Genomic DNA, 25,599 nt, shown 5'->3' with positions numbered 1-25,599 from the left:
TTAGAGAAGAGAAGAGAAAAGAGGACTAAGAAAGGTGAAGGGCTTTGCCCCCACCACCCAGCTGGTGCATGTAGGCCCCTAAATGAACTTGCGCTCATCTGACTTGAGATTCTGTGTATTCATGATGACTTCACAGCGTTGCTTAGAAAAGCTACTGGTTAAGTGTATGTACACATGCATGTGTGTGCGCACGTGCCAGTCACACCTGTGCCCGAGCTGTGGCCCAACCCCAGACCTTCTCCTAAGCTCCAAACAATGCCTTGGGAAACCCGTCTGCCCAGATGGGGACGGGCTGTCCCCACAGTCACTGCAGCTGACTGGGAGCTGCGGTCTTCCCGGCCTGACCCTGGGGTCCTGGAGAACCCTGAGCACAGAATAAATTCTCTTTTCCCCAAGACAAGGTCACGAAGCAAGGACAGGTGTGGCCCCTCAGAACCGGGCCCCGCGGGCTGGAGGGAGCTTTCAGGGCTCCCCACACCCTCCTCCAGGGCTCATCCGCCGCAGCGTGAACTCTCGGAGGCCAGGCCAGAGCCGCCGGACCGGGAGCCCGAGGCTGACAGCGGCCGCAGGAGGTTCTGTCCAGGCCGGGCCGCACAGGTAGGGGTCGGCGGGTCTGACGGGGATGTGTTTGTAGTGACTAGAGCTCATAACCCTCTTCTTTTCCTTTCCTCTCTTGTCCCCACCCCTGGGGCTCTGTCACTGTCTTTCTCAGTCTGCTCCTCCTATGTAATAATCCTTTCTTTTTTGGAACTTAGCATCTAGCCTGCCCCCCTGAGGCCTCCCCCCTTCCCCACTGTGCACTCCTGACCTGGGAGTACTACAGAAGCCTTGGCCCTTTGGGGGCTGGGGGTGAGGCGGCGCCATGAAGAAGCCAGTGCCCCCACTGGCCTCCACAGACGCCGTGGTTCCCTCCTCTGCGGAGCTTCTCCGGGACCAGGCCGTGCGCACCTCTCTCTCCCCACTGCAGAGAGCACAGCCTTCTGCTCTGCCAGGGCACCACTGACACGTTCTTGGGGAAAGGCGCCCCCGGAGTTGTGCGATGGCACAGCCCTGACAAAGCCTAGTGCAGTGTGCTCAGGGAGTGGCTGGGATCAATCAAATGGAATTGCATTTGGGTTTGAATTGATCTGATGATAAGGCACCTGGTGCGGGGGGGCGGGGGGGGGCGGGGAGAATCATCAGCCATGGGAGCTGAGAGCTAGAGCAGTGGTGGGGGCAGGGCAGAGGTGGCCAGGGAAGGAAGGGTGGCTGAGGGCTGGGGAGGCAGGAGAGGGGCCGAGGTCTCTGGAACCAGATCCAGACCCCAGCCCAGCCATCTTTGCGCCCTGCTCAGGGTTCCCACCAGAGGAAGCCAAGTGGAGCTGATTGCTCCCCCTCCTTAGACCAATCCACCTTCTGTGTTCTCTCCCCAGAGACATAGGATTAGGAGAAAAAGGACGGGTGGTATAGCACAGCTATTAGAGTGAACCAAGCCTGAATTCAAAATCCAAATAAACCGGAACCGTGGGACATCACCAATGAGCTCCTCTCCTCGCCTAACAAAATGGGAATCATGAAGCCAACCCTACAGTTAATGTCACAATTTCGATCACATGTGGGCTGTGACCTACCCAATACTTCTGGCAAGTGCTGGCAAACTTAGTCCTTACCCCTCATTGTTCTGGAAGAGGAGGTTCATAGCAGGAAGGTTGGCTTCGAGTGGTTTTTCAGGAAGAACTTGTGAGAAGGCAGGGCGAGGCCAGCCAGAGCTACAACTGAGCCTGCTCGGGGTTCTTCCTCAGGCTGGGGTGCGGGGTGCTGGAGGATACGGGGATACCCAGGCAGCAGCGTGACAGGCGGTTTCCTTCCATGTGGAAAACATCAATTCCACTGTGGATTCGGGGGGCCCTAGCCTACTTTGTATCATCAGCATTTCATGCCTCGTGTTCAAGATCTTGCCAATAGTGACTCATTCCCGTGGCCAAAGGCTACAGGTTCGGTCCTTTTGGGAATGGAACAATCCCAACGCTGCTCACTCGTGGCTCTGTGGAGGGGATGAGCGCTTGTAGGCCCTGGGAGTTGAAAGGAAGGACCACCAAGGGGTGGGGCACCTGCCATGGAGGATCCTGGCCCTGGCACCACGGTCAGAGCAGGGACCCCAGGGGAGAGGAAGCCGCAAAGATAGACACACTTCCAGCTCAGTAAGAACAGCCAGGACCCTCTCCTCTCCATCCTTTCTACTAGGCGCCAATCTCACCAAACCTGTTGTGCCACTTCCTCATCCTCATCCAACCCCCATCTCGGCCCCCAGGGGGATTTTCTAGAATGCCAGTCTCACCACCCCCTTCTTCTCATGCCTTCTGCCCCCACATTCTCCCTCCAGACCCTAGGCTGCAGCCCCCGCCCCTTCCACCAGTCATTCCCTGAACACACCACACCTGCTTACACTCCTGCAGAGCCCCTGTCTGCTCCTGCCACCGCCGACTGCCTCTCTCAGCCCAGCACAGTCGGTCAGAAACGCCCTCCACTCTTTAAGTGCCCACCTGGCTCCAGTTGCCGGGGACAGGAACGGGAATGAGCTACTTAGGTCCCTGGAGGGGCTCACATCTAGTAAGGCCACAGCAGTGAGATAAATGGGGGGGCAGAGTGGGGGGGGGTTGGGGGCCTTCCCCAGGCTAGAGGAGGAGAGAAGTTTTCTGGGAAGGGTTGGTGGAGGAGGACACAGCACAGAGGAGAACTGGAGGTGAGGGGGTGTGTGGCCCTTCCAGGCACGCAGCAGCAAAGAAGTGCAAGGATTCTGACCCGAACTCTGAGGACACGAGGGAAGGAGGAGCCTCACATGAGCAGGCTGCCTGGGGGACAACCTGGACACTGTGACAGCTGTGGACAGCCTGCCAGTGAGGAGCAGGAGGATGGAGAGGCCATAGGCCCTGGGCCCTGGGCATGGCTGGGTATGAGCAGCCAGCAGGAGGGTGGGGGAGGGGCAGGGCAAACACAGCCTCGGGAGGATAGGGAGGGGGCAGCTGGGCTGTCCAAGGGGACTGATATTTTGGGTGGTGACCTCCCAAGACAAGGCCATAAGTCTGGACGAAGTCGCTGGCCCCGGGATTCCAAGAAGAACTCTGGTTTCCAGAATCTTCAATGATGGCACAGCCTAAAGCCTAAGGGAGACATGGGCGGTGAACACCAGAAGTCAGGCTCCTGGGCTTCTAGTTACTGCGAACTACACACGGAATAAAGAGGATGCAGGAAGGGGGAGCCCAAAAGCAGCCTTCTCAAGTATGGTTCTTCTGTCCGCCCTAGACTGGAACGCGCCCAGTTCCATGTGTGTTCCCATGACCAGTGAGCCATAGCCATCCCCGCTCTGGCTGTAACTCCGAGAACACAGTCTCCCTGCAGATATTACTCAGAAATTATAATGTCCCGCAACCGTATGTTATTCACCTGTATCTTCATTGAAAGTTAACCACTCTCCTTGCAGGTCCCCCACCTTCCAGGGCGGGCTGCAGGACCTGCGTGTCTGGGGGAGGGGGAAGGGGCTATTGTCAGCCGGTCCCGTGTCTCTCCATCTCCCCGCCCGCCACACCTCTGCTGCACTTGGTGTGAAGGCCTTTCCCTGTAAGCCCGCTCAGCCTCCCGGACTGGTCTCTGTTGCTCCTTCCGTGAGCTCCTCGGCTAGAAGGAAGGGCGTGGGCGAATCCTGCGTGAGCGGCTGTCTTCCCGCCAGCCTGGGAGCCACAGCACGCGCACCGGTGTCCCCCCCCCCGCCCCCCCCAGCCAGGTGCAGCGCAGGTGCGCGCCTCCTGCAAGAGCGACAGCGTGACCACATCCTCCGTCTTGGGAGCTCTCCGAGAGGATTTCCTGCATATGTGCGGCCTCGTCCTTGAATGCCAACACCTGCCTACACTGTTAAACCATTTTGGATGCAACTCTTCCTGTCTGGATTTCATAATCCACGCTAATAGAAAAGCCATAAGGGTCGCAATGCAATCTTTCCTCAGTGACTCTGGGCCATCAGTATGCACACGAATCCCCAGCTGCTGTGCAAGAACGCCCTCGGTTGAGAGCTGATGGAGCCTAATTTGTCGGTTTGTTCGCTCCGGGTTGGCCGGTCTTTTCTCCTCATCCTTCTACGTTACCTGGTTGGCAGGACGCGCATGCGCTGTGCGGCCATCGGCGGCCGGGCTCCCCCGCGGCCCTGCAGGGCCCTGCCCGTCTCTGGCAGCCCCACTCCCGCCGTTAAGTTGTTTCTAATTTGTTGTGAGCACAAATAACGCAGCTCTGGGCAGAGCAAAACTAGACAGGCCCTGAGGGGGGATCACTCACTGATAGGTCAAACATTGGGCTTTGTGTTACAAGCTTCACAGTCTCTATTTTGAAGGTTTCAAAATTCCTCTTGCTCCCTTCCTGGCCCTCTCTGGACTCTGGGCTGCTAAAATGCCCGGCTGGCTAACCGATGGGTCTCAGGTGCATCAGAGGAGGGGCTGCGGCGGGCCCAGGCAGCTGGCTTAGGGCCAGGTAAAATGTGTGGGGAGGGGCTCAGCGTCGGGCATCTGGGACGATGGGGCTGGGGGGCCAGGCGGTCTGTCCACGGTCACTCTGCAGTTCAGTGAGATGTGCTGCTGGCTCGGGAAAGCAGGCCGCCCTGGTCCTGGGGTGGCTGGTCTTGCCTGGACCTAGCGTGCTGTCTGTCCTTTCCTGGACCATTCATTTATCCCAGCACCAGGCAGGTGTGAATTCTGGCCCCCCACTGTGGCTTGGAATAAACAGGTCTCTTCCCGGGCCTCAGTGTCCTATGCTGTAAAAAAAAAGGAAAAGTGACACCTGGGGGTGGGGGAGTGGAGGCAGGAGCACGCAACGTGGTAGAGGCTTTGCAAGGGTCATGGCACTCTTTCCCCCTCTCCTCCCTTGTCTTCCTTCCGGGAATAAGGAAAATTGCATTGAACTCACTACTGAGAAACCTGGACTCTAGTCCCAGCTCCACCTTACTTCCCCGTGTGACCTTTCCCTCCCTGGGCCTCAGTTTCCCCTCCACATAAGCAGGAGCTTGAACAGCTCGACTTCTGAGGTCCCTCCCAGCTCCAGAATTCCAGCATTCTCCTTCTTTCCTCCTCCTCTTCCTCCTCCTGCTCCTCTCAGAGGTGGGAGTGTGCCCGTGTGTGTGTATGTGTGTGCATGTGTATGCACGTGTGTGTGCATGTACGTGTGTGTGTGTGTGTGTGTACTGGGGGCAGGGAAAGGGAGAGTCCTGCAGAAGATGGGGTGGCAGTTAGGAGAAAAGGGGACCAGGACTTCCCGAGCCAGTGGAGCTCAGAGCTTTCTCAGCAGCTAATGGCACTTGGGGCTGTTTAATCATTAAAGGGAAGGAACGAAGCCAGGAGCGCCTCAAAGTCCAGCCGGTGGTGAGTGACTCTAACGGAGGAGCATGGAGCTGGCAACAATGGGGCCTGGAGAGTCAGGAAATGGGGTCAGGACTGTGATAGCTCCACGCTCAGCCCTGGGCTCCAGCGTCACCCTGCACGCCTACGACATCACGGTCCTGGTTGTCTACTTCGTCTTTGTCATCTGTGTGGGGGTCTGGGTGAGTAGTTCCAGAGGTTGGGGCCTGGCAGGGCAGGTGGGGCAGGCTCTCATCTCTGGCTGGTGGTGGAGCTGGGGGCAGGGTGGGCAGAAGGAAGGCAGATCAGGGAAGCACAGGGCTAAGATGCAGAGGCCTTCAGAAATCCATCTCTCCATCTCTTTTATAGATGGGCAGACTGAGGCCCAGAGAGGGGTGTGACTTGCCTGAGGGCACACAGCAAGCTGAGGCTGGCCCAGGCAGGAACCCCTATCTCCCAACTCCTTGTTTCTATGCATCTGCTGCCTTGGGCCCCACCCGTCCCTGGCAGCCCAATCCCCAACCCTGCCCTCCTTCCCGTACCAAGATTGCCAACTCTGTGAATGCTCCACTCTTGGCCCACCCCACCCTCCACAGGTTGGTGTCTTGGCAAGGAGTAGTGCTTTCTAATGGAGCTGGGGTTCGTGTGCTCATGGGAAGGAAGCTAGGCGAGTCCAAAGGTCCTTCTGCTCTCCATTGTTCACCAGAGCCTCAGCCCTGGGGCAAGGGGCCAGGCTCTGAAGTCAGGGAGCCCTGAGTTCAGATCCCGGCTCTGACAGAGCCATGGAGCCCTGGGAACATGCAAATGCTCGGTGAGCCTCCGTTTTCTCGTGTGGACAGTGAGAACGATAAAGACTGCCCCACAGAGAGGTCATGGCCCTGAGTAACAGGACACATCGAAGCACCTGGCCCAGTGCCCTGCATTGCGGGCAACAATACCCAGCAGGTGTCATCACGGCCCCTTCGGGAGACGGGCCAGCCCCCTCAGATGCTGCTGGGCAGCAGTGATTTGAGTCCCAGCCCGTCATGACCCTGTTACGGTGGCAGGGTCATGAACCCTCACTGGGCCTCAGTTCCCTCAGCCGTTCAGTGGGGTGAATAGTCCCTGCCTCCCAAGGCTGGTGTGAGGAAGAAATGGGCACACAGCTGATCACCAACTCCTGGCAGGAAAGGCACCAGCTCCTCAGTTACTTTGGACAAGTTGCTCCCTGACTCAGGCCTCAATTTCCTCATGTGTGAGAAGAATTCCTTCTGCTCATCTGGCCTGCCTGAGAGCTGGAGGTGACAGGTGAAGTTCAAGCAAAGGCTTCAGAAGCACCAGCCCCTCCCCCTCAACACACCCTAGTGACTAGGGACATTTCCTGAGGGGCAAAGAAGCCCCTTGTACATTTCTCTTTTCCCTTCTCCTTCAGGTATCTCTCCCATCTCTAGACCCAATCAGAGACCTGTTGGCTTCAGCATCTTTTTTTTTTTTTAAGATTTTATTTATTTATTTGTCAGAGAGAGACAGAGAGAGCGAGCACACAAGGAGGGGGAGCGGCAGGCAGAGGGAGAAGCAGGCTCCGCACTGAGCAAGGAACCCGATGCGGGACTCGATTCCAAGACTCTGGGATCATGACCTGAGCCCAAGGCAGACGCTTAACCAACTGAGCCACCCGGGCATCCTGAGCGTTAGCATCTTAATAAAGTCTTCAAGTTTCTGCTTCCTGGCTCACTGCCCCGGCTCCCAGCCCTTGAGGCCCCAGAGGAAGTTCATTCACGTCCACTTTCCTCTTGTTCTTCAGAGGAGGGGTCTGTGCGGGCTCCTGAACAGGCTTCACAGCGTGGTCCCACTTCAGACCCGGGCAGGAGAAGCCCCAGACGGAGCCCTCCCTCTGCCTGGGGCTGCGGGGCTTTCTGCCGTCTGGGCCCCAGTGCAGGAGTCCTGCAGAAAGGAGGGAGGGGGCAGCCTCTATGCAAGCCCGAGAATCAGATACAAATCATTTCCTGAAACGAAGTTTGGACAGAGGGAGGGCTAGGGGGACAATAACCGTATCTTGCACACACGTCCAGCACAGTGCTGTTCGCGAAGGCTTTAACCTCTGTTGGCCCCTTGGCTCTTCACACCAGCCCCAGGGGACGAACAGTGAGGCCCAGAGAGAGGCTGTGTCCCTCCCAAAGGCGGGTAGAGTAAAACCAGTGAAACTGCCCATCTGGTTCTCATGGTATGGGTACCCCCCAGCACCTGAGCCCAGGAACAGGGAGCTGAGGCGGGGCAGAGGTGGGGGAGCTCGGGAGACCCTCACCTCTCTCCCCTTCCTTGCCAGTCATCGATTCGTGCAAGCCGAGGCACCATTGGTGGCTATTTCCTGGCGGGGAGGTCCATGAGCTGGTGGCCGGTGAGTAGATCGTCCTCCCTGTCCCCTCCCACCCCTGGATCCTCGTCTTGTCTTCTCTCGCCTGGACCAAGGTGGCAGCCCCCTGAGTGGGTTTCCTGGCTCTCTGGGCTCCTTCTCTGTGGCCCCCAGGCACCCCACAACCCAAGAGATCTTGCTAATGCACACCTCGGGTAGGTGCCTCCTAAGTGTGCGCCCTCAGCTGGACACTGCACCTACAGAAATAACCTAGAATGTTCCTGTCCCAGAGAAGCTCAAGTTAGCTGGGCAGACAGACTCACAGACAACAGGAGGGAAGCAGAGGGGCTGTGAGTGCCTCTGGGAAGCCTCTGACCTCAGCCAGGGGAGGTAGGAAGGAGACATATCTGCTTAGTACCGTGGAGCAGTGAGGTGAGGGGGATCACAGACATCAATCCCCAGCAACCTCAGGGAATCGATCCTGACACCTTTGCAAACCCCAGTCTCTTCTATCTGCCCACGTCACTTGTTCCTCTTGGTCCTCAAAACTGATCTCCTCTTCCTGAAATAGCACGGAGGGAGGTACGCCCTGCCTGGAAATCAAATCGTGGGATTGTCAGCCCTGTGGTGCTGAGGCTGTGACACGCCCAGTCACGCCCGGCTCACACACACGTGTGTGCATGCACTCACACACCACTAGCCACCCCTACACCCCGTCCTCGTTCTCACCACTTTCCCCACCCGCGCTGGTGACAGACTCCCTGAAGAGAAGAGGAGGTCCAGGACGCTGACAGAGCTCTCTGGAAGGTTCGAGTATCTGGGACAGGAGGAGGTAGGGGCAGGGAGCTCTCATGCCTTCAGCATGATAGAATCCCCAGGAGTGCAGGGGGCGGAGGGCCTGGCAGTTCACAGGGATGGTGACACTGGGTCCCTCAACAGGAGACAGCAAGCCACTCGGAGGCCATTCTGCTCAGCTGATACGTCCCCTCCCCACCGTCCCCCACCACAGCTCTGGAGATGAGTCAGTAGGGACAAGAAGCAGGAGGGAGTACCTCTCTGGTCCATTCCGGGAGGGTGACCAGGGGCTGGCCTGGGTGCCCGCCAGTCCTGCAGAGAGCAGATCTCCCTGCTCCGTGTGAAACTCTATGTCTCCCCGTAGGGGTGAGGAAGCAGGAGGGTGCTCCCAAGATGAGTGGCTGTGGAGCCGGGCAGCCCCCATGGGTGGGGCCGTGAGCTGGGCCTCCTGCATTGGGGCCTCCTGCACTGCTGAAGCCTGAGCAGAACCAGCCCTGCTTAGGGGGGTCTCCGTCCCATTTGCAGCCCTGGAGCTTGCATGTCTAGGTGTCCGGGTATCTGTGACAGAAGTCCCATAGCTTTGTGCCCCTCCCTACTAGGCCAGTCCTGAGAAGTGCCTCACTCCCCTCCCTGTACCCCAAAGAGAGTGTGTGGCTGGGAAGCCAAAAGCAGAAGGAGCAACAGCATCCCTGCTCCAGAGGGGCCTGTCTGGTCCCCCTGCCAGCCCTAATGGCCGATGTCTCCTTGAGTCGTGAGCTGGGAGCCCTGCGCTGAGCGGGGCCGAGGCCCCTCCCCACTCCGAGAGCAGCCTCGGGGAGGGCCCAGTGCTCTGTGCTCTGGCTAGGTGCTCCAGCCCAGCCCCGCCAGCATCCCCAGGACCACCTGAGTGTGAGCGTGTGAGTGTGTGTGTGTGTGTGTGTGAGTGTGTGTGTGTGGCAGCAGGCTGTGGCTTCAGCAATGAGCAACATCAGGCTGGTTGTAATCTCTGGGCCTTTATGTTCTAGGCGATCTGTTCTCTGAATGTCTCAGTACCTTTCCTTTCTTTTCACTTTCTATCGCCCAGCACCCCCAGAACAGGCAGTGGGAACAGGTGAGTCCCCACATTTTACAAGTGGAGAATCTGAGGATTTGCAAGAGGAAGTGATTTTATTAGGGTGATACAGGGAGCAAGCCCAGAGCCGAGCTCTTCCCCTCTGGCCCCGGTCGTGTCCCCAAGGCCTCGCCTCCGCCCAGGCCCCAGAGCGCCTCCCTCCGCCCCTTTCCCTGCCCAATGAAGGGGACCTCCCCAATCCCTCTCGTGGGGACTTCCCCTCCTCCCCTCAGCATCCTCGTCTCTGGAGGCCCCTAGATGGACGGCCCCAGTGCAGAGCCTTCTCCTTCCTACCTGACCCTGCTCTCCATGGCCTTCCCTCTTTCCCACTTGGCCACTCACTGCATGGCCTGAGGGCAGTGGCTTTATTTTCCCCAACATTATCTCCTTCCTCTGTAAATTGAAAAGATTAATGCTCATCTCTCGAAATGTTTATGCAGATTAAGTGTGTTGGTGCATATTAAATGCCTCGCACAGTGTCCGCATACAGTAGGTACTGAGTAAATGTCAGGTCCCTCCCTCCTCTCTGTGCTCCCTCACATACCCTCCTTCCTCTGATCTCAGATTTCCTGAGCCCGGCTCCTGCTCTGTCCACAGCTCCTGAAGCCCGTGGTCCTGGCTCCAGGCTGATTTGGATTAAAACTGACCCTGACCCTTGACCCCGCTTGTGCCCTGCAGATTGGAGCCTCTCTGATGTCCAGCAATGTGGGCAGTGGCTTGTTCATTGGCCTGGCTGGGACAGGAGCTGCTGGAGGCCTCGCTGTGGGCGGCTTCGAATGGAACGTAAGGAAGCTGGCCTGGAGGCTTCTCAGGGATAATGGAGGTCTGAAGCCCCCCTGCCCCCCCCATCCCAGGCTTTAGTGCTGAGGGGAACCTCGGAGGTGCCTGGGGAGGCTGCATGGTAAATACAGAACCCATTTTACAGATGAGGAAATCAAGGCCCGGAGGATGCAGAGGGACTCATCAGAGGTCACACAGCACTAAGATTAGGTCCCAGGTCCCTTGCTTCCCAGCTCAGTGCTCCCCGACATCATGATGTGGGGGAGGGGGCTGCCCCTCCATCTGCATCAAGGCATGGATACCTACTTCTCTCCACTCTCCAAGGCAACCTGGCTGCTTCTGGCCCTGGGCTGGATCTTCGTCCCCGTGTACATCGCCGCTGGCGTGGTCACAATGCCGCAGTACCTGAAGAAGCGATTCGGGGGCCAGAGGATCCAGGTGTACATGTCTGTCCTGTCTCTTATCCTCTACATCTTCACCAAGATTTCTGTGAGTACCCACTCCAGTGTGACCATCTTGTCTCTCTGAAAATGCTGAGTTTATTTTTTTTAAGAGTTTATTTATTAGAGAGAGAGAGAGAGCACGAGCAGGGCAAGGGGCAGAGGGAGAGGGAGAAGCAGACTCCCCGCTGAGCAGGGAACCTGATGCAGGACTCGATCCCAGGAACCTGATGCAGGACTCGATCCCAGGACCCTGGGATCATGACCTGAGCCGAAGGCAGATGCTTAACCAACTGAGACACCCAGGTGCCCAAAAATGCTGAGTTTACATCATGGCTTATTGCTGGATGTAGGGATGGATGGATGGATGGATAGATAGATAGATAATAGGTAGAAAGAAGGAAGGAAGGCAGGGAGGGAGGGAGGAAGAAGGGACGAATCCACATACCTTCAATGCAAGCCCTCGCTCAGCAGTGGAGTGATCACAGATGAATGAGAAATGTCTGTTGCGTAAATGATGTCCCTCTATTCAAAGAGTTCATCATCTAGAGCACATTCATTCATTTATCTTTCCGTTAATTGATTCTCCATTCAGCACCATGCACTGATTACCTAGAATGTTAGAGTTAGAAAGGTCCTTGTTCTTCCTCCACTGACCTACACCCAGAAAACAAACCTAGGGCAAATGGCTTGCCCATGTCCACACAGAACGTAGCCGTAGGACTGGAACTGAAGTTTGGGTCCCGTGCCCCGGGCCAGGGGTCCTTGCACACTGTCCCATTGTAGCCCTGGGATGGGTTCATGAAACAACCGTGCAGTGGGGTCAGCAAGCAAGCACTGAAAGGGGCCAAGTCCGTGAGCTTCCAGGTCAAGAGTCGGGAAAACTGTACAGCGGCTTGTCCACCAATGCTTGAAAACGAGCCCAAGTCAGCTCAGGCAAAGGACGCTCTCCAAGTCCTCTAATAAACCCGAGCATGCAGAGCGTCCAGAAGTCCTCTCACTGGGCTCCTGGCCCGGCCCGTCAGCCAGGGCCCACCTGCAGCTGCACGGGCCTCTGCTCTGCTGGGGAGCAGGCAGCGAGCCTCTGGGTGCCTGCTCTCTCTTCTCTGACCCCTGCTCCCTGCTTCACCTCCTCTGTCTTCACTCCTTCACCCCTGCCTTCAGGGCAATAGACTCTCCTATCTGCACCACCAGCTGACATTGCTCCCTGTTTCAAAGTTTCATGTGGTGCTCCTTTGCTTAACAATCCCTATGGCTCCTCAGCGTCTGCAAGGTCAAGCCCATCCTCCTCAGCACGGCACTTGAGGCTCACCCTCATCATGTGATGAGGACTGACAGCACTTGATATCGCTGAGCAGGAGGCGACATACCCTGGTGGCCACAGTGAGGGCCTCAGGTGACCTGGACTCCTGGGTCCCGGCTCTCTGCAGACTGACATCTTCTCTGGAGCTCTCTTCATCCAGATGGCCTTGGGCTGGGACCTTTACCTCTCCACGGCGATGCTGCTGGTGGTGACAGCCGTCTACACCATTGCCGGTAGGGCCGAGGACAGGTCGCATCGGGGTGCGGGCACCGGGAGCAGAGACCGAAAGACAGGGAGAGGTAGAGAGGGATGCCTAGGGATGCAACAGTGAGCAGGGGTGCAGCTAGGAGACCGTCAATAGGACTGGAGTCACCAGGGACTGCTCCAGACAAAGCCACCAGCCCTCCTTCCCCTGTGTCCCCCAGAGCACCTCTCGCAGGCCTGGGCACATGGGACCCTGGCTCGTGGCTAAGTCAGCCTGCAAAGATGGGGAATTTCCATGGTGTTGGGAGGGGAGGGAGGGAGGCTTCCCGGTGGAGCTACCAGCACAGCAGAAGAATAGCCCTGGGATGTTAAAAACAACAAGAGCTAACTGAGGCACAGTGGCCACACTCAGGGGCCGCTGAGGAGAGAAAGAGCTAGACCAGAGTGCCTGCGGCTGGGACCGGCTAGTCGGGGGAAGGCAGGCGGCCGGAACCCACCTGCTAAGAGGGCTCCCTGATGTGGCCAAGCACAGGGCAGACACCCAGAGAGGAACCCCCTGTTGGTGCCGACTGATGAGCCCTCTCCTTGGGTCTGCAGGGGGCCTCAGGGCCGTGATCTACACAGATGCTCTGCAGACGGTGATCATGGTGGGGGGCGCCCTGGTCCTCATGTTTCTGGGTAAGGAAGAGACCTGAATACACCCCACCATCATGTAGAAATTGCTCTCTGATCTATCTTGGGCTTTCACCTCTGTGGTTTGATTGGAACTTTCCAGAGCATCCCACCACCCCCACCGCCAGGATGGGGTTACCAAAGAGCAGAGTTCTCACTACACCAACTAAGGGTCTGAGCCCCACATATCTCCCCCATTCCCAAGTCCCATACCAGTTCCAAGCCCCAGGGCCCCACATGGGACTGGAAGCCTGGGTAGGGGCAGGAGACCCCCAGTGGGTCTCAGGGCTGTGTCACTAACTGCCGTCTCTCTCCACAGGCTTTCAGGAGGTAGGCTGGTACCCAGGTCTGGAGCAGCGGTATAGACAGGCCATACCCCATGCCACAGTCCCCAATACCACCTGCCATCTCCCCCGGTCTGATGCCTTCCATATGCTCCGGGACCCTGTGAGCGGGGACATTCCTTGGCCAGGCCTCGTTTTCGGGCTCACAGTGCTGGCCACATGGTGCTGGTGCACGGACCAGGTGATGCCCCAGCCAGGCTTGGCCCAGCCCGTCACAACCTGGGGGCGCTCCCTGCGGGAAAACCATGCACCTAGACGCAGAGGGGGTCGGGGCTTGTTTCAGGACCACCTCAGGGCCCGCCTGTGACTGAGCTGAGCCCCACCTGACCTGGGTGGCCTGCCTCCACCCCTCCCTTTCCAGGTCATTGTGCAGAGGTCTCTCTCTGCCAAGAATCTGTCCCATGCCAAGGGGGGCTCCGTGCTGGGGGGCTACCTGAAGATCCTGCCCATGTTCTTCATCGTCATGCCCGGCATGATCAGCAGGGCCCTGTACCCAGGTAGGAGCTGGACGATGCTGCACTGGCAGTGGGGGTGAGGGGTGGGGAGGGGATGCCCGTGCTGTTTCTATTAAGATACATATGCGTTAGGCTTTGTGGGCCAAACATACAATAAGTATTTCAGAAGAAGAAATTGTATCTAAATGTCATGTTAAAATCCTATGCTCCCTTTATAAGGGAAAGACCAAAGAAGGCATTCTTGGTACCTTCCAAGGATTTTTACCTTTTAGCAAGATACAAGGCCTAAAACCCCCAGGAGTCTGTCAGGCTTTGCAGGGTAGTATGTGGTCAAGAGATTTACTGGAGACGGCTAAATCATGTACCCAGACATCTGCCTGCCCCTTGACCCTCTGGCTCCTGCAAGAGATGCTGGTTCCTGCCTGAGTCACCAGGATACACTTTCCTGTAGTTTTGTTCCTGTTGGAAAGCAAATACTGGGCCAACCCAAGGAGGCACAGGAAGACTCGGCTCTGATGGCCATCACTTCTTCTATAGATGAGGTGGGCTGTGTCGACCCTGACGTTTGCCAAAGAATCTGCGGGGCCCGAGTGAGCTGCTCCAACATCGCCTACCCCAAGCTGGTCATAGCCCTCATGCCCGTCGGTGAGTCCTGTCTCCCCACGCCCCCCTTCACGCCATCCCCCGGCGTCCTCCAATCCCCGCTGCCCAGGAGGGGCTGCATTAACGGTGGGCATGGACAGGACTAGGGAATAAGAACCTTCGCCTCCACACCTCCTTCCCCCAACACACGCGAGCGTGCACACACACACATTCTCACAAGTGTCTATAAAGCACCCACTCTGGCTTTAATTGTGGAGATGCAGGGATGAAAGGCAGGCCCGAGCTCGGGCTTCATGCCATCCCCAGGACACCTGGGCTCACTGAGGACACAATGCTACGTCACCAGAGTGGGGACACAGTGGGGGTGAGGGAGCCCTAAGGAGACACCCGACCTGGCCCAGGGGAACATTGGAGAAGGTTTCCCAGAGGAGAGGAAATGGAGCTGAATCCCAAGGAACAAAGGAAGCAAGAGAAGGCCCCGGAGGAAGGTGCTGGCCTAGGTTTGTTTGGAACGCCTTGAGTCTTTCAGGGAGACCTCCAGGAGGTGATTAAATACTTGGACTGGGAGGAAAGAGGGCCGAGGTAGGGCTGACAGAGAGTGGTCTCCCCAGGGACACATGAGTGGTTGTTTCTAGAAGCTTGATCATTAGAGTCATAGAGACCTCAGATATCAGTGGGTTCCATCCTCCCCTGCTATGCAGGGGGAGAATAGGTCCAGAAAGGAAGGAACTAGTTTAAAGATCACACAGCTAGTTGCTTGCAGAACCAGGAAACAAACCCAGGCCTTCTGCCTCCCAGGCTGGGGCCTTAACCTGGCACCACCGTGTCCATGAAAAGGCACACAGACTGAAAACACTCCATTCTTAACAGGCACCCTCCTCCCCACCAGGGGCCCCTAACCAAGTGTCTACAAGCTCTGAAGCCCAGACTGAGGAGTCAAAACTGCAGGGTCACCTAGGCCCACTGCTCTTAGTGATGCAGATGAGGAGGCTGGGCCTGGACAGGGGCAGGGCAGGGGACTCACTCAGGGCCGCGGCGCTTATCCAGAAGCGGGCCTCCCGGTCTCCCGGATTCCTCATCCGCACAGATGGGAACCTCATGCAATAGCATCCCCACCCCCATAGCCCTGGCTCTGCTGGACTCTGTAGCCTCCGTGGCCCCTGGCAGAGCTGGCCTTCCCAGGCCGGCTGCCCATGGAGACCTCGCCTCTCCCCAGGTCTGCGGGGCCTGATGATCGCCGTGATCCTGGCCGCCCTCATGAGCTCACTCACCTCCATCTTCAACAGCAGCGGCACCTTGTTTGCCATCGACGTGTGGCTGCGCCTCCGAAAGAAGGCTACAGAGCAGGAGCTGATGGTGGTGGGCAGGTGCGCTGGCCCCTCCTTCTGGAGCACCCCCTCCCTGCAGGCAGAACCCCTCTCCCCTCTCCTCCTTGTCCTGGGCTGCCCTGGGGGCGGGCGGGGGGTGGGGGATGAGGTGGGGTCTGGGCCAGGCCTGGCAGTCAGAGCACCTGGTTCTAGCACCAACTTCCTACATGACCTTAGGTGAGTCCCTTCCCAACTCTGGACATTCCTCTGCTTCCAGAATAAGGAGAAAAAAAAAAGTCTCTTCCCGGTCTGTTCAACTTTCTCTTTCTCTGATTAACAGAGTAAGTGAGAGAAGCTGACAAAGCATTTAAGAAAGGGAAGGTGAACTGTATGGGGGGGCGGGTAGTTAGCAAGCAGCTCACCCCCAGGAGCTTTAGATCAGCCCAGCCTTTATCCCAGGAAAACAGAAAGCCTGTTAATTTACTCCATCAGACTCACCCTGAGCATCCCCCTTGCATCACAGCTTGTGCGGGGGACACCGGGGCGCCTGGTACTAGCCTGCCCTGAGGGCTGCTCCTGGCAACAGGAGCGCAGGTAATGCAGCGTGGGGCTGCCTCAGCCGGGAAGTTTGCAGGAAGGCTGTCTCCAGTGGACGCAGAGCCTTGAACGGCAAGCTGGAGAACTTGAACTTTATCTCCTTGGTTTTGATTTTGTGCTTTTCAAAGTATCACTTGGTGGCTTATTTTCTTTTTCTCCCTAGGCTTGTAGTTTACACTGGGTTAAGGGGCACTTTCCGAACTCTTTGCTTCATAATTTAAGGCTCCGTGACTCAGGTGTCTGGACTAACACGCAGGGCCTGAGCATTTAAGGATCTGCGAGGGGAGGGATGAGCAGCTACCACTTGGGTAGCTGCCTCTCTAGTGGGGCCTGATGGGGAAGATGTGGGAGGTCGAGAGGAGAGGTGAGGACAAGTGCGTTGAGGCATTTCCAAAGACCGCTCCTTCGTTCTTGTACTCAGCAGGTTCCACGGCCATTTATTTCATCTATCAGTGGGATTTGAGCACCATCTGCTGGCCATGTGCATTATTGCATCCAAGAAAAGTTTTCAACTTGTTCACACAAAATCATAAGAGAGTGCTTTAGGGTACTTGGGCTTGAGCCAGGATCAGTTGAGGGGCAGTCAGGAGGACAAGGTGGAGTCCCCACTCTGAGCTAAATGCCAATATAAGGGAGCAGTGGGTTAGAACTGGAGGAGCACAAAGAAGCGAAAAGTCTCTGGAACTAAAGCCATCCTAGAGAAGGGGGCTGTCCTGCACGGGTTTGGGATGTGAAAGAGAAGAAAGGGCATCCAAGCCAAGACCAGAGGCCATTTACTGAAGTGAGGGGTGTTGTAAAAAGTATGGCTTTCTCCCTGAAGAGCAGGTGGCCTACATGACCTCACAGACCCCAATTCAAAAATCCTGGGTTTCTTGGATTCTGGAATTCTGCTATTCTGGGATTTTAGAGGCCTAAATTTCTGGAATCTTAGCATTTCCAGTCTCCTAGCATTCTCTGATTCAGTGACCATGCATTCCTTTCCCTTTTCCCTTCCCGGTTTCTGTGTCCCCCCTTTGCCCCCCACCCCATGCCAGTGCCGCCCTGAGCGTTCCTCACAGTGCCCTGTGCCCTCCTTACAGAGTGTTTGTGGTGTTCCTGGTTGTCATCAGCATCCTCTGGATCCCCATCATCCAAAGCTCCAACAGCGGGCAGCTCTTCGACTACATCCAGTCTGTCACCAGCTACCTGGCCCCGCCTATCACCGCCCTCTTCCTGCTGGCCATTTTCTGCAAGAGGGTCACAGAGCCTGTGAGTGCAACAGGGACCCTGTCTCTCCCTGTATGCCCGAGGGTCAGGAGGTCCGGTCTGTCTGTAGCCTGGTGTCTCCCTGGGACATATCAGACACACACACTGCCTCCTTTAGGCTTCTGTCTCCCCATCCATAGTGTCGGGTTTTGATTCATTCATTCACTTGACAAACATTCATTGATCCTATTATGGAAGCTTCTAGATGCAATGGTTTACGAGGTTCATGTAGGTCCACCATCACTGGGCCAGATGGGAGGAAAGATGACTCAATAAGAAATAAGAATAAAGTCTAATGGCTGCTGTGAGAGTGGGGGTCAGGGGTACCTAACCCATGGGATGCCTGGGAGGGGGCCAGGGAAGCCTTCCTGGAGGAAGTGACATCTGATCCTAGACCGGATTAATGGGGAAGAGAAAAATGTTCCTGACACGTGGAAGTGTGTGTAAAAGGCCAGGACAGACGGGAGGATCTCTGGGGTCTGTTCCCTCTCTAACCCCGTAAGGTTCTGTATGTAGGCAAAATACCAGCCACAGATGACCCTGCACATGCTTCATTCACACAACTGCTGAAAGGCCTGGGAGGAGCTAGAGGTTCCAGGACCATTGCCTTGGTTACCCCTAGGAGAGCCTAGAAAAGAGGGGCCCGATTCTGCTGGCTGTGCTTTGGGGGCTAAAGGATGTCATGGACACAACTCCGCAGGGGCCACAGGAAAGCTCAAAGTCATTGCAAAGGACATCTCAGAAGCCCCTTTCCCCAGGGAGTACCCAGGCCACTTGTCGACTGTTTCTGGACGTCTAACCTCCCTGCTGATCATGATGGTGCACAGCACGGCTCGGCTCGGCTGAATTCTGGGTGTTTATGCTCATTCCAGAATTTTTTTTTTAAGATTTTATTTATTTATTTGACAGAGAGAGACAAAATGAAAGAAGGAACACAAGCAGGGGGAGTGGGAGAGGGAGAAGCAGGCCTCCTGCGGAGCGGGGAGCCCGATGAGGGGCTCGATCCCAGGACCCTGGGATCATGACCTGAGCCAAAGGCAGATGCTTAATGACTGAGCCACCCAGGTTCTTGGTATCAGGATTGGCATCTCATTTTTGAAAATATGAGCCCTCTGACCCTCACATACAGGGAACAGATATAGGTCTGGGTCAAGTGGTGTTATAAGCAAGATAGGGGAGGTGCCAGAGCTTGGCTTTGCTTTGCTTTACTTTGCTTTTTCTTTCTTTCTTCTTTCTTTCTTTCTTCTTTCTTTCTTTCTTTCTTTCTTTCTTCTTTCTTTCTTTCTTTCTTTCTTTCTTTCTTTCTTTCTTCTTTCTTTCTTTCTTTCTTTCTTTCTTTCTTTCTTTCTTTCTTCTTTCTTTCTTTCTAAAGAGCTCTATTCTGATTTTTTATTTATTATAACGGAAAATCAGGATGGGGGATCCTGGTTTTCCCTGCTCATTGCAAAAGCATATTCCATTCTAGTTGAATACTAAGCATCTATACTTAGTATATACTAATTTCTCTTACCATTGCGCATGAGAAAACTCCAAGCCAGTGAGGTTGAGTCACTATTTCAATCATTCTGGAACAGAGCCAGGATCCAAATCCTCGTCTATCTGATTCTGGAGCCTGTTCCCTCCCCAGGGCACCACTCTGCCTGCCTTTAAGTTCAGACAAAGCCTCAGCATTAACAGGGAGCTCGCTAAGGTGGGCCTGCAAACACTGTAACAGACCGTGGCTTAGGCTTGCTCGGGCCTCCCATGTCTACCCTCTCTCCACAGGGAGCCTTCTGGGGCCTCATCTTTGGCCTGGTTGTGGGGCTTCTGCGCATGATCCTGGAGTTCTCCTACCCCGTGCCAGCCTGTGGGGAGGTGGACCAGAGGCCGGCCGTGCTGAAGGACTTCCACTACCTCTACTTTGCCCTCCTGCTCTGTGGGCTCACTGCTGTCGTCATTGTCGCCATCAGCCTCTGTACCACTCCCATCCCTGAGGAAAAGGCAAGTGGAGTGCTTGCGCTGGGGCTCCTCAAAATGCTGTCCCTACCCCCGGGGCCTGGGATTCGACCCCTGAATTTCATTCCAGCGGGTTGTCTCCTCTGTGGCCATACACACGTCCTTGGGAACGGGGAGCTCACTGGATTAGTCAATCCCAGGTGAAAAGTAATTCATTCAATTGGAAAATTACTCCGGGAGCACCTCGTGTGCCAGGCACTATGCTAGGGTTACAAAGACGATGGTCCCTGCCAGCGACTTTTGGGGACAGACACCAACGCCAACAGTTAGTCTACCGCGAGAAAGTGCAGAAGGACCAGGCTCAAAGGGAGGGGCTGAGCACCGGGGGTGGGGCAGTCACCCTTGCGGGGCTGCAGAGGGCTCCCCGACAAGGTCACTTGGAGCTGGTCCTAGAAGAAGGAGGAAGGCTTCGTTGGCCAGTCAAGAACCAGGTAGATGAGAAAAGACACAGAGTCTCCCAGAGCAAGCGCTCCCCTCTCGCACGCTGACAGATTTTGCAGTCCTCAGTCATGGAAGCTGTCTTTTGAAACCTTTCATCTTTACATCATGGGCGGTCATGACGCGGCCCCGCCATCTGTGGGACTTCAACAACTGAAGTTTATTTTCTCACAGTCTGGAGGCAAGAAGTCTGAGATCAGGGTGTTGGCAGAGTTCTTTCCGCCGAGGCCCCCCTCCTTGGCTTGCAGATGTCTGTCTTCGCCTCTCTGTCGTCACCCCGTCTTCCCCTGAGTGTCTGTGTCCTAATCTCCTCTTCTTAAAAGGACGCCAGTTGTATTGGATTAGGGTCACTCTAATGTCCTCATTTAACCTTAATGACCACTTTAAAGGCCTTATCTGCACATACAGTCACATTCTGAAGTCCTGGAGGGGTTAGAATTCAGCCCAGAATAGAGCCCATGCCAGAAGCTAGTCCCTGAAACATTGGGTGGAAGGCATTACTAACATCCCTGGAGAGTTTGCAAAACCACTTTAGACCCTTGATGTCACTAATTCCTCCTACAAACAGAGGAGCCAAGAGAGGTGGGTCTCTCTGGTGGCTCACTCCAGAAGTGATCTCTCCCCACTGCTTGAATCTTCAGCTTCTCCGTTGTCTGCTGCCTCACTCCCACACAGAAGTGTCTCCCACTCGAAACCCCCTCCCCGGACCCCGGCCCTCCCTAGGTACGCTGCCTCCCGCTGGGCTCCTCAACAGCCGACTTTGCAGGGTGATCACTCGCAGCCTTCACTTCCCACCTCTTGTCTCCTTCTCATCCAGTCTGGCTGATGTCCCCCCTTCCCCCGAAATTGCTCTCACCAAGACCCCAATAACCTTCTTGTTGCTAGAAATTAACGATCATTCCCCCATCTTCGTCCTCAGTGAGTTCTGAGGAGAACCAGCCACCACGGATCACTTCCTGCGTCCTGAAGACCTCTCTTCTGCTCACGTCCATGACACATGCCCCTCCAGTTTGGTTTTCAGTGTCCCTTAGGGTCCCACTTATGACCTAAAACCCTTCTCACCCCACACTGTCACTGAGCTGTCCTATCCATACCCGGGAACTCAACAATCCTCTACAGGAAGATGAAACTCCATTCTCTCTCTCGCCCAAGATTCAAACCCAAATCCAGCTGCCTCCCATGACATAAAGAGACACCACCCATACACGGCTAATGACACATTGTGTAAGTATGAAGTCACATTTGCTAAGAGGTACTTTCAAGTGGAGAAGCAGTCCAGGATCTCCTGAGACCGTACAGAGACGTAGATGGAAGCCAGCGGAAGGGTCCTGGAGGATGGTCGCTCATCCTGGGCTGCTGGACGTGCCTGTAGGAATTTGGGCTGCTGGACGTGCCTGTAGGAATTTGGCAGCAGGGCAGGGTTTACCTGGGCCAATATGTAACCAAGAGCTGCTGGGCCAGGAAAAGAGTTTTTTGGAAAGGAGACAGTACAGAGCTCAGATAGTCCTGGTTGGGTCCAACCAACTTCAGCTAGAGAACTTGCTGGATTTTCTGCTGCGCCACCAAAAAGGGAGAAGAGAGAAAGCCACCAGGGCTGTCCAGGGGACGCGGGCTTGCTGCTCCGTCCCTGGAGAGAGACGTCCCTGCCGCTCTGTGGCAGCAGGCTCTGCAGGTACTCTGTAGGCAGACTCTTCGAGCTCGTCCGCCACCTACCTGATGGTCCAAGGCAGGAACCTAAGAGCCATGTTCGCTGCTCCCTCACCTGAAGACCACCCCCTTCTCCTCCCCCAGATGCTCTGTATTTCTTGCTCTGCTGTTCCAACAGCCTACAGCCTGAATCCCTTCAATTCACTCTGAGAGATCTTTCTAAATCCCACAACTTAGAGTCTCTTCCTTTTGTCTAAAGTCTGCAGGGCCTCTCCATTGCCTATGAGTTTCTTTTTAAGAGTATCAGCTCCACAACCCTACCTTGGAAGCCTTCTGTCATGGGGCACCTGCCTCCCTGTCTGGCTTCTTTCTTCCCAAGCTATGAGCATGGAGCCTGGAGCAAGTGCTCAGGGGGAGCAGGTGCTCAGGGGGCGCAGCTTTTCAAAGGAAAGGGCATTCGGGCTGAGAGCCAGGCATCCTGACTCGGTCCTGTGCCTGTTCCTTACGCTCCTCACTGCTCTGCCGGCCTCCTGTGAAGGGGAGTCCTCTTGTTCCACAGTAAGACTACGCCCAAGGGTATCCGAGTCAAGCAGTATTTTCTTTCCCTCCAGCTTGCTCGCCTGACGTGGTGGACACGGAACTGTCCCCACCCTGAGCTGGAGAAGGAGGCCCCGGAGGGCACGCCTGGGACATCAGAGATGCCATCTGGGGTGAGCCCTCCAGGAGATGGAGGGAGAGAGAGCTCCAACCAGGGCCAGGACCAGCATGGAGGTAGGCTGGGGGCATGCTGGGGGGCACACATCACAGAGGAGTAATGGGGATGCCATGTCATGGGGCCCCAGAGACCCTCCTTTGGGGTTCCCTGGGGATGGGGTCTCTGAGGGATGCCAAAAAAATGACCATTCCTCCCTTCCCGCATGGCTATTAAACTATTTGAGAAATAAGACAAATAAGGAAGGCAGATAGGAGCCAAAATATAGGTAGAAAGATTTTGTTTGTATCTGTGGGGAGGTGCGTTTCCTTATGGTGAAGCCCGGAGTTAGACAGAGGTGCCCATCAGCCTCCTACCCCTGTGAGCCCAACATTGACAAGGAGGAGGGAGGGACACAACCAAGCATGCCCCCTCCATGCTTCCCAAATCTACCAGGAGGGGAGTCCCCTCTCTTCCCCTGGGTTGAATGAGTCTAAGGACAGAAAAATCAAAGAGTGTTACGCTGAGTTCCCTCCAGATGGAAGGAAACATGAGGCACATCAAAGAAACTGGCCCCACTTTATTATTTACTTATTTCCCATGGGGCTTAAAAATTCTGCCTAATTTTGTCCCTCACGGGATAAGAGCAGCCCTGGGTCCATACAGTTCTGTCCATCTTCATAAGGTTCCTCCAGCCTGACAGCCGTTCCTATAGGTATCGTCCTTGAGCTGCTGATGGGCCATGTACGTTTTGCCTCGTAGAGGTTCTTACATGTGTTAGAATAGTACCTTAGTGAGATGTACTCCAAGGTCACACAGTCTCTAAAGTTGAAAATTGGCATAAGACATGATGTTGCTGCTTTAGACATAATGCAACTATAACCTTCCTACAGCGTGGTTAAATAACCATGTTAGAATAGTCTGATATAATGACATTATAGAGATTTCCTAAATTATAAAATTCCTAAGGGAAAATTATAGTCAAAAAGGTTAAATCAGGTTGCAAGTTAAAGCCCCAAATCAATTTCTCTTGCCCTCAGGAATTAATAACTTAACGACATTTAAGTCCTAAATTTACTTCCTGCCTCAGAGGGAACCCCACCACCTGGGTGGAGTTGGGGTGCCTTTGTCAGCTGCCTTCTCCTTCAGGGCCTCAACAATGTCTTAGTTCCATTCCCAGCCTCTGGTGTCCACACCTTTAATAACTCATGTAAGTCAAGAGCATAGGTAAGATCGTCAAAGTGCCAGTTGTCGGACCTGAACAGGTCCCTCATCTTTGCCAGGTTCGTGGGGTGGGGGGACGGCTTTTGCTCCCCTGAGGCCTGAGAAATTGCCCACCTTTCCTGATTCCCTCCACTTTGCTAAGGCCCTGCCTAGAGAAGCAGCCAGGTGCCTAGAGTTAATGACATCATAAGCTCCAGCATCCCACCAAGATCGAACACTCCCATCTTCTTGCCCCAGCTGCAGCAGTTAAAAGCCAGTGGTCCACTATAAAAAGCTATGCGTAATGGAGAATGTAACCCTTTACAAAATTCCAAGGTCAAAACCCACATAGGCTGACTTCAGAAAGCACCACTAAAGCTCAAAGTCAACATCCTCCCCCGCCCCCTTGTCTAATCAGTTGCCCCAATACTTCCAGTGTGTTTTGCTTTGCACAATGTGACCCCTTGTCTCTTTTTCAAGCTTTGTGGTCCATGCACCAGATGGGGTCTCAAAACAGTTTCTCCCCCCATCATGGCAAGAACCAGGTCTTGCCCCTATAAAATGTATGGCAGGGAGGAATCGCAGGCCCTTCTAGGGAGGTAGATCCAAGAGAAGAAAGGGATGGGGAGAAGCTAGGAAGGTAGCTTCAGTGGGAGGAGAAAGGGCACCACTCACGCTGTCCTGGCGGAACCCCAGCATGAGATAGATGGACACGATCGATCGTTGAGGCTTTCCCTGGCTGGCCCCTTGCCGCAGGGCAGGGCCTGTCCCTTGAGAAGCAGAGAAACATCTGCTCCCTGTGGGGGGCTTTCTCCCCACAAGACGAAGGAGCACTTCCCACTCCTACAAGGCAGCCTCTGGAATCCCCCTCTCAAAAGGCCCACGGGCAGATGAAATCTCATCCGTGTTGTCCTCAGGTTAAACAGCAAAATGATAGTGTAGTTTTGTGTCCTAAAAAAAAAAAAAATTTTAAGGACAGCCAAATAGATCTGAAAGAAGTGTACACATCCAGGTTGTAGACTGACTTAGATGGACTGGATCACCAATAACCACCTAGTGACTTCTGAGCCTCGGAATTGGCATGTGACGCCCTGTGCATCATCTGCTTCTGAGCGCAGCCCTGAGAATCAGAAGAGAGTTCTTGGATAGGCTTGTAAAATACTAAGACCTAGTACACTTGAAATGCCACACGCCTGGTATTGCTTAGTGCAGCCTTATCGCTGTGTGACCTCAAGCAGGTCCCTTCCTTTCTCTGAGCCTTTCCCCTCCTGGGTAAGGAGGGAGCAGGACCAGATGGTCTCTTGATGGGACCAGAGATTGCACTCTGTCGTCACACTGAGCTTACCAGGTACCAAGTTCCAAAGTCATTAAGATGATAAAGCATTTCCAGTGGGTTCTGTCCAACCTCAATGAAATATTAATTTTATTTTAATATGCTGTCTGCTAATGCAAAAAAACCCCAACTTTAAAAATACTTTATTACTTCCTTTAAGCTTAGTTTTCAAAGAACTGAGCTACCCTTTAACCTCAAAACAGCCCCATCCTGGTGCTGGGGAGCCAGGTCCGCACAGGCTCAGTCTCATGCATGTTTAGAACCTTATAGTCCCCAGAGCCTCTCCCTGCTGCTCCAGCATGGGTCACTTTTCAAAATGCTAGCAAATGTCCATTCTCACCTGATGCTCAAAGCAATCTGGAGAAGAACCGAGCATCACAGTTAACCTGTTTGAGAGAGAAGCTGCAGCTCGGAGAAGCCGAGTGGGTGACTTGCACAGGACCTCAGGCAGACCAGCACGGAGCGGGAAAGTGGTTCCCAGCCGTCCTGGGAGAGATCGCGCCCCGCTCCATCCTTGTGCTCTGAATTAGGATGAGCCTCATCATCCTCACCCCGTCCCCACTACCTGCATCACTGAGAGGCTCTGCTGGATGACTGGACGCTGGGGCCACAGCTCTGTCCCAGTCCCAGCTGTGCGCCCAGTCTGTAAGCTCCCAGCAAGGCCCAGTGCCACCTGCCTTTCTTTCTGTGCTCTCCCCACCACCCTGCCTTCCGTGTCTCACCGGCTCCCCCCCCCCCCCCCCCCCCCCCCCCCCCCCCCCCCCCCCC

The 25,599-nt window shown here is 55.2% G+C and overlaps 1 protein-coding gene across 1 annotated transcript in view; it reads left to right on the top strand.

Annotated features, from left to right (window-relative positions):
• The first annotated feature begins 5,413 nt into the window (after positions 1-5,413).
• The window catches only part of SLC5A9 (solute carrier family 5 member 9), a 20,536-nt gene continuing 350 nt past the window's right edge, over positions 5,414-25,599 (top strand). Inside the window, exons 1-13 of the mRNA XM_035020164.1 lie at positions 5,414-5,560; positions 7,663-7,734; positions 10,253-10,357; positions 10,679-10,843; positions 12,225-12,330; positions 12,899-12,979; positions 13,293-13,498; positions 13,679-13,814; positions 14,310-14,417; positions 15,592-15,742; positions 17,359-17,527; positions 19,289-19,504; positions 22,216-22,375. Of these exons, the coding sequence (XP_034876055.1) occupies positions 5,420-5,560; positions 7,663-7,734; positions 10,253-10,357; positions 10,679-10,843; positions 12,225-12,330; positions 12,899-12,979; positions 13,293-13,498; positions 13,679-13,814; positions 14,310-14,417; positions 15,592-15,742; positions 17,359-17,527; positions 19,289-19,504; positions 22,216-22,375 (1,816 nt within the window). The 5' untranslated portion in view covers positions 5,414-5,419. The remainder of the gene's footprint in view (positions 5,561-7,662; positions 7,735-10,252; positions 10,358-10,678; positions 10,844-12,224; positions 12,331-12,898; positions 12,980-13,292; positions 13,499-13,678; positions 13,815-14,309; positions 14,418-15,591; positions 15,743-17,358; positions 17,528-19,288; positions 19,505-22,215; positions 22,376-25,599) is intronic.

Source organism: Mirounga leonina, unplaced genomic scaffold (assembly GCF_011800145.1).
Source record: "Mirounga leonina isolate KUSES-001 unplaced genomic scaffold, KU_Mleo_1.0 Mir_173, whole genome shotgun sequence".
Taxonomy (NCBI): domain Eukaryota; kingdom Metazoa; phylum Chordata; class Mammalia; order Carnivora; family Phocidae; genus Mirounga; species Mirounga leonina.
The sequence above is the reverse complement of the archived record's forward strand: the minus strand, read 5'-3'. Positions and strand labels throughout refer to the sequence as shown.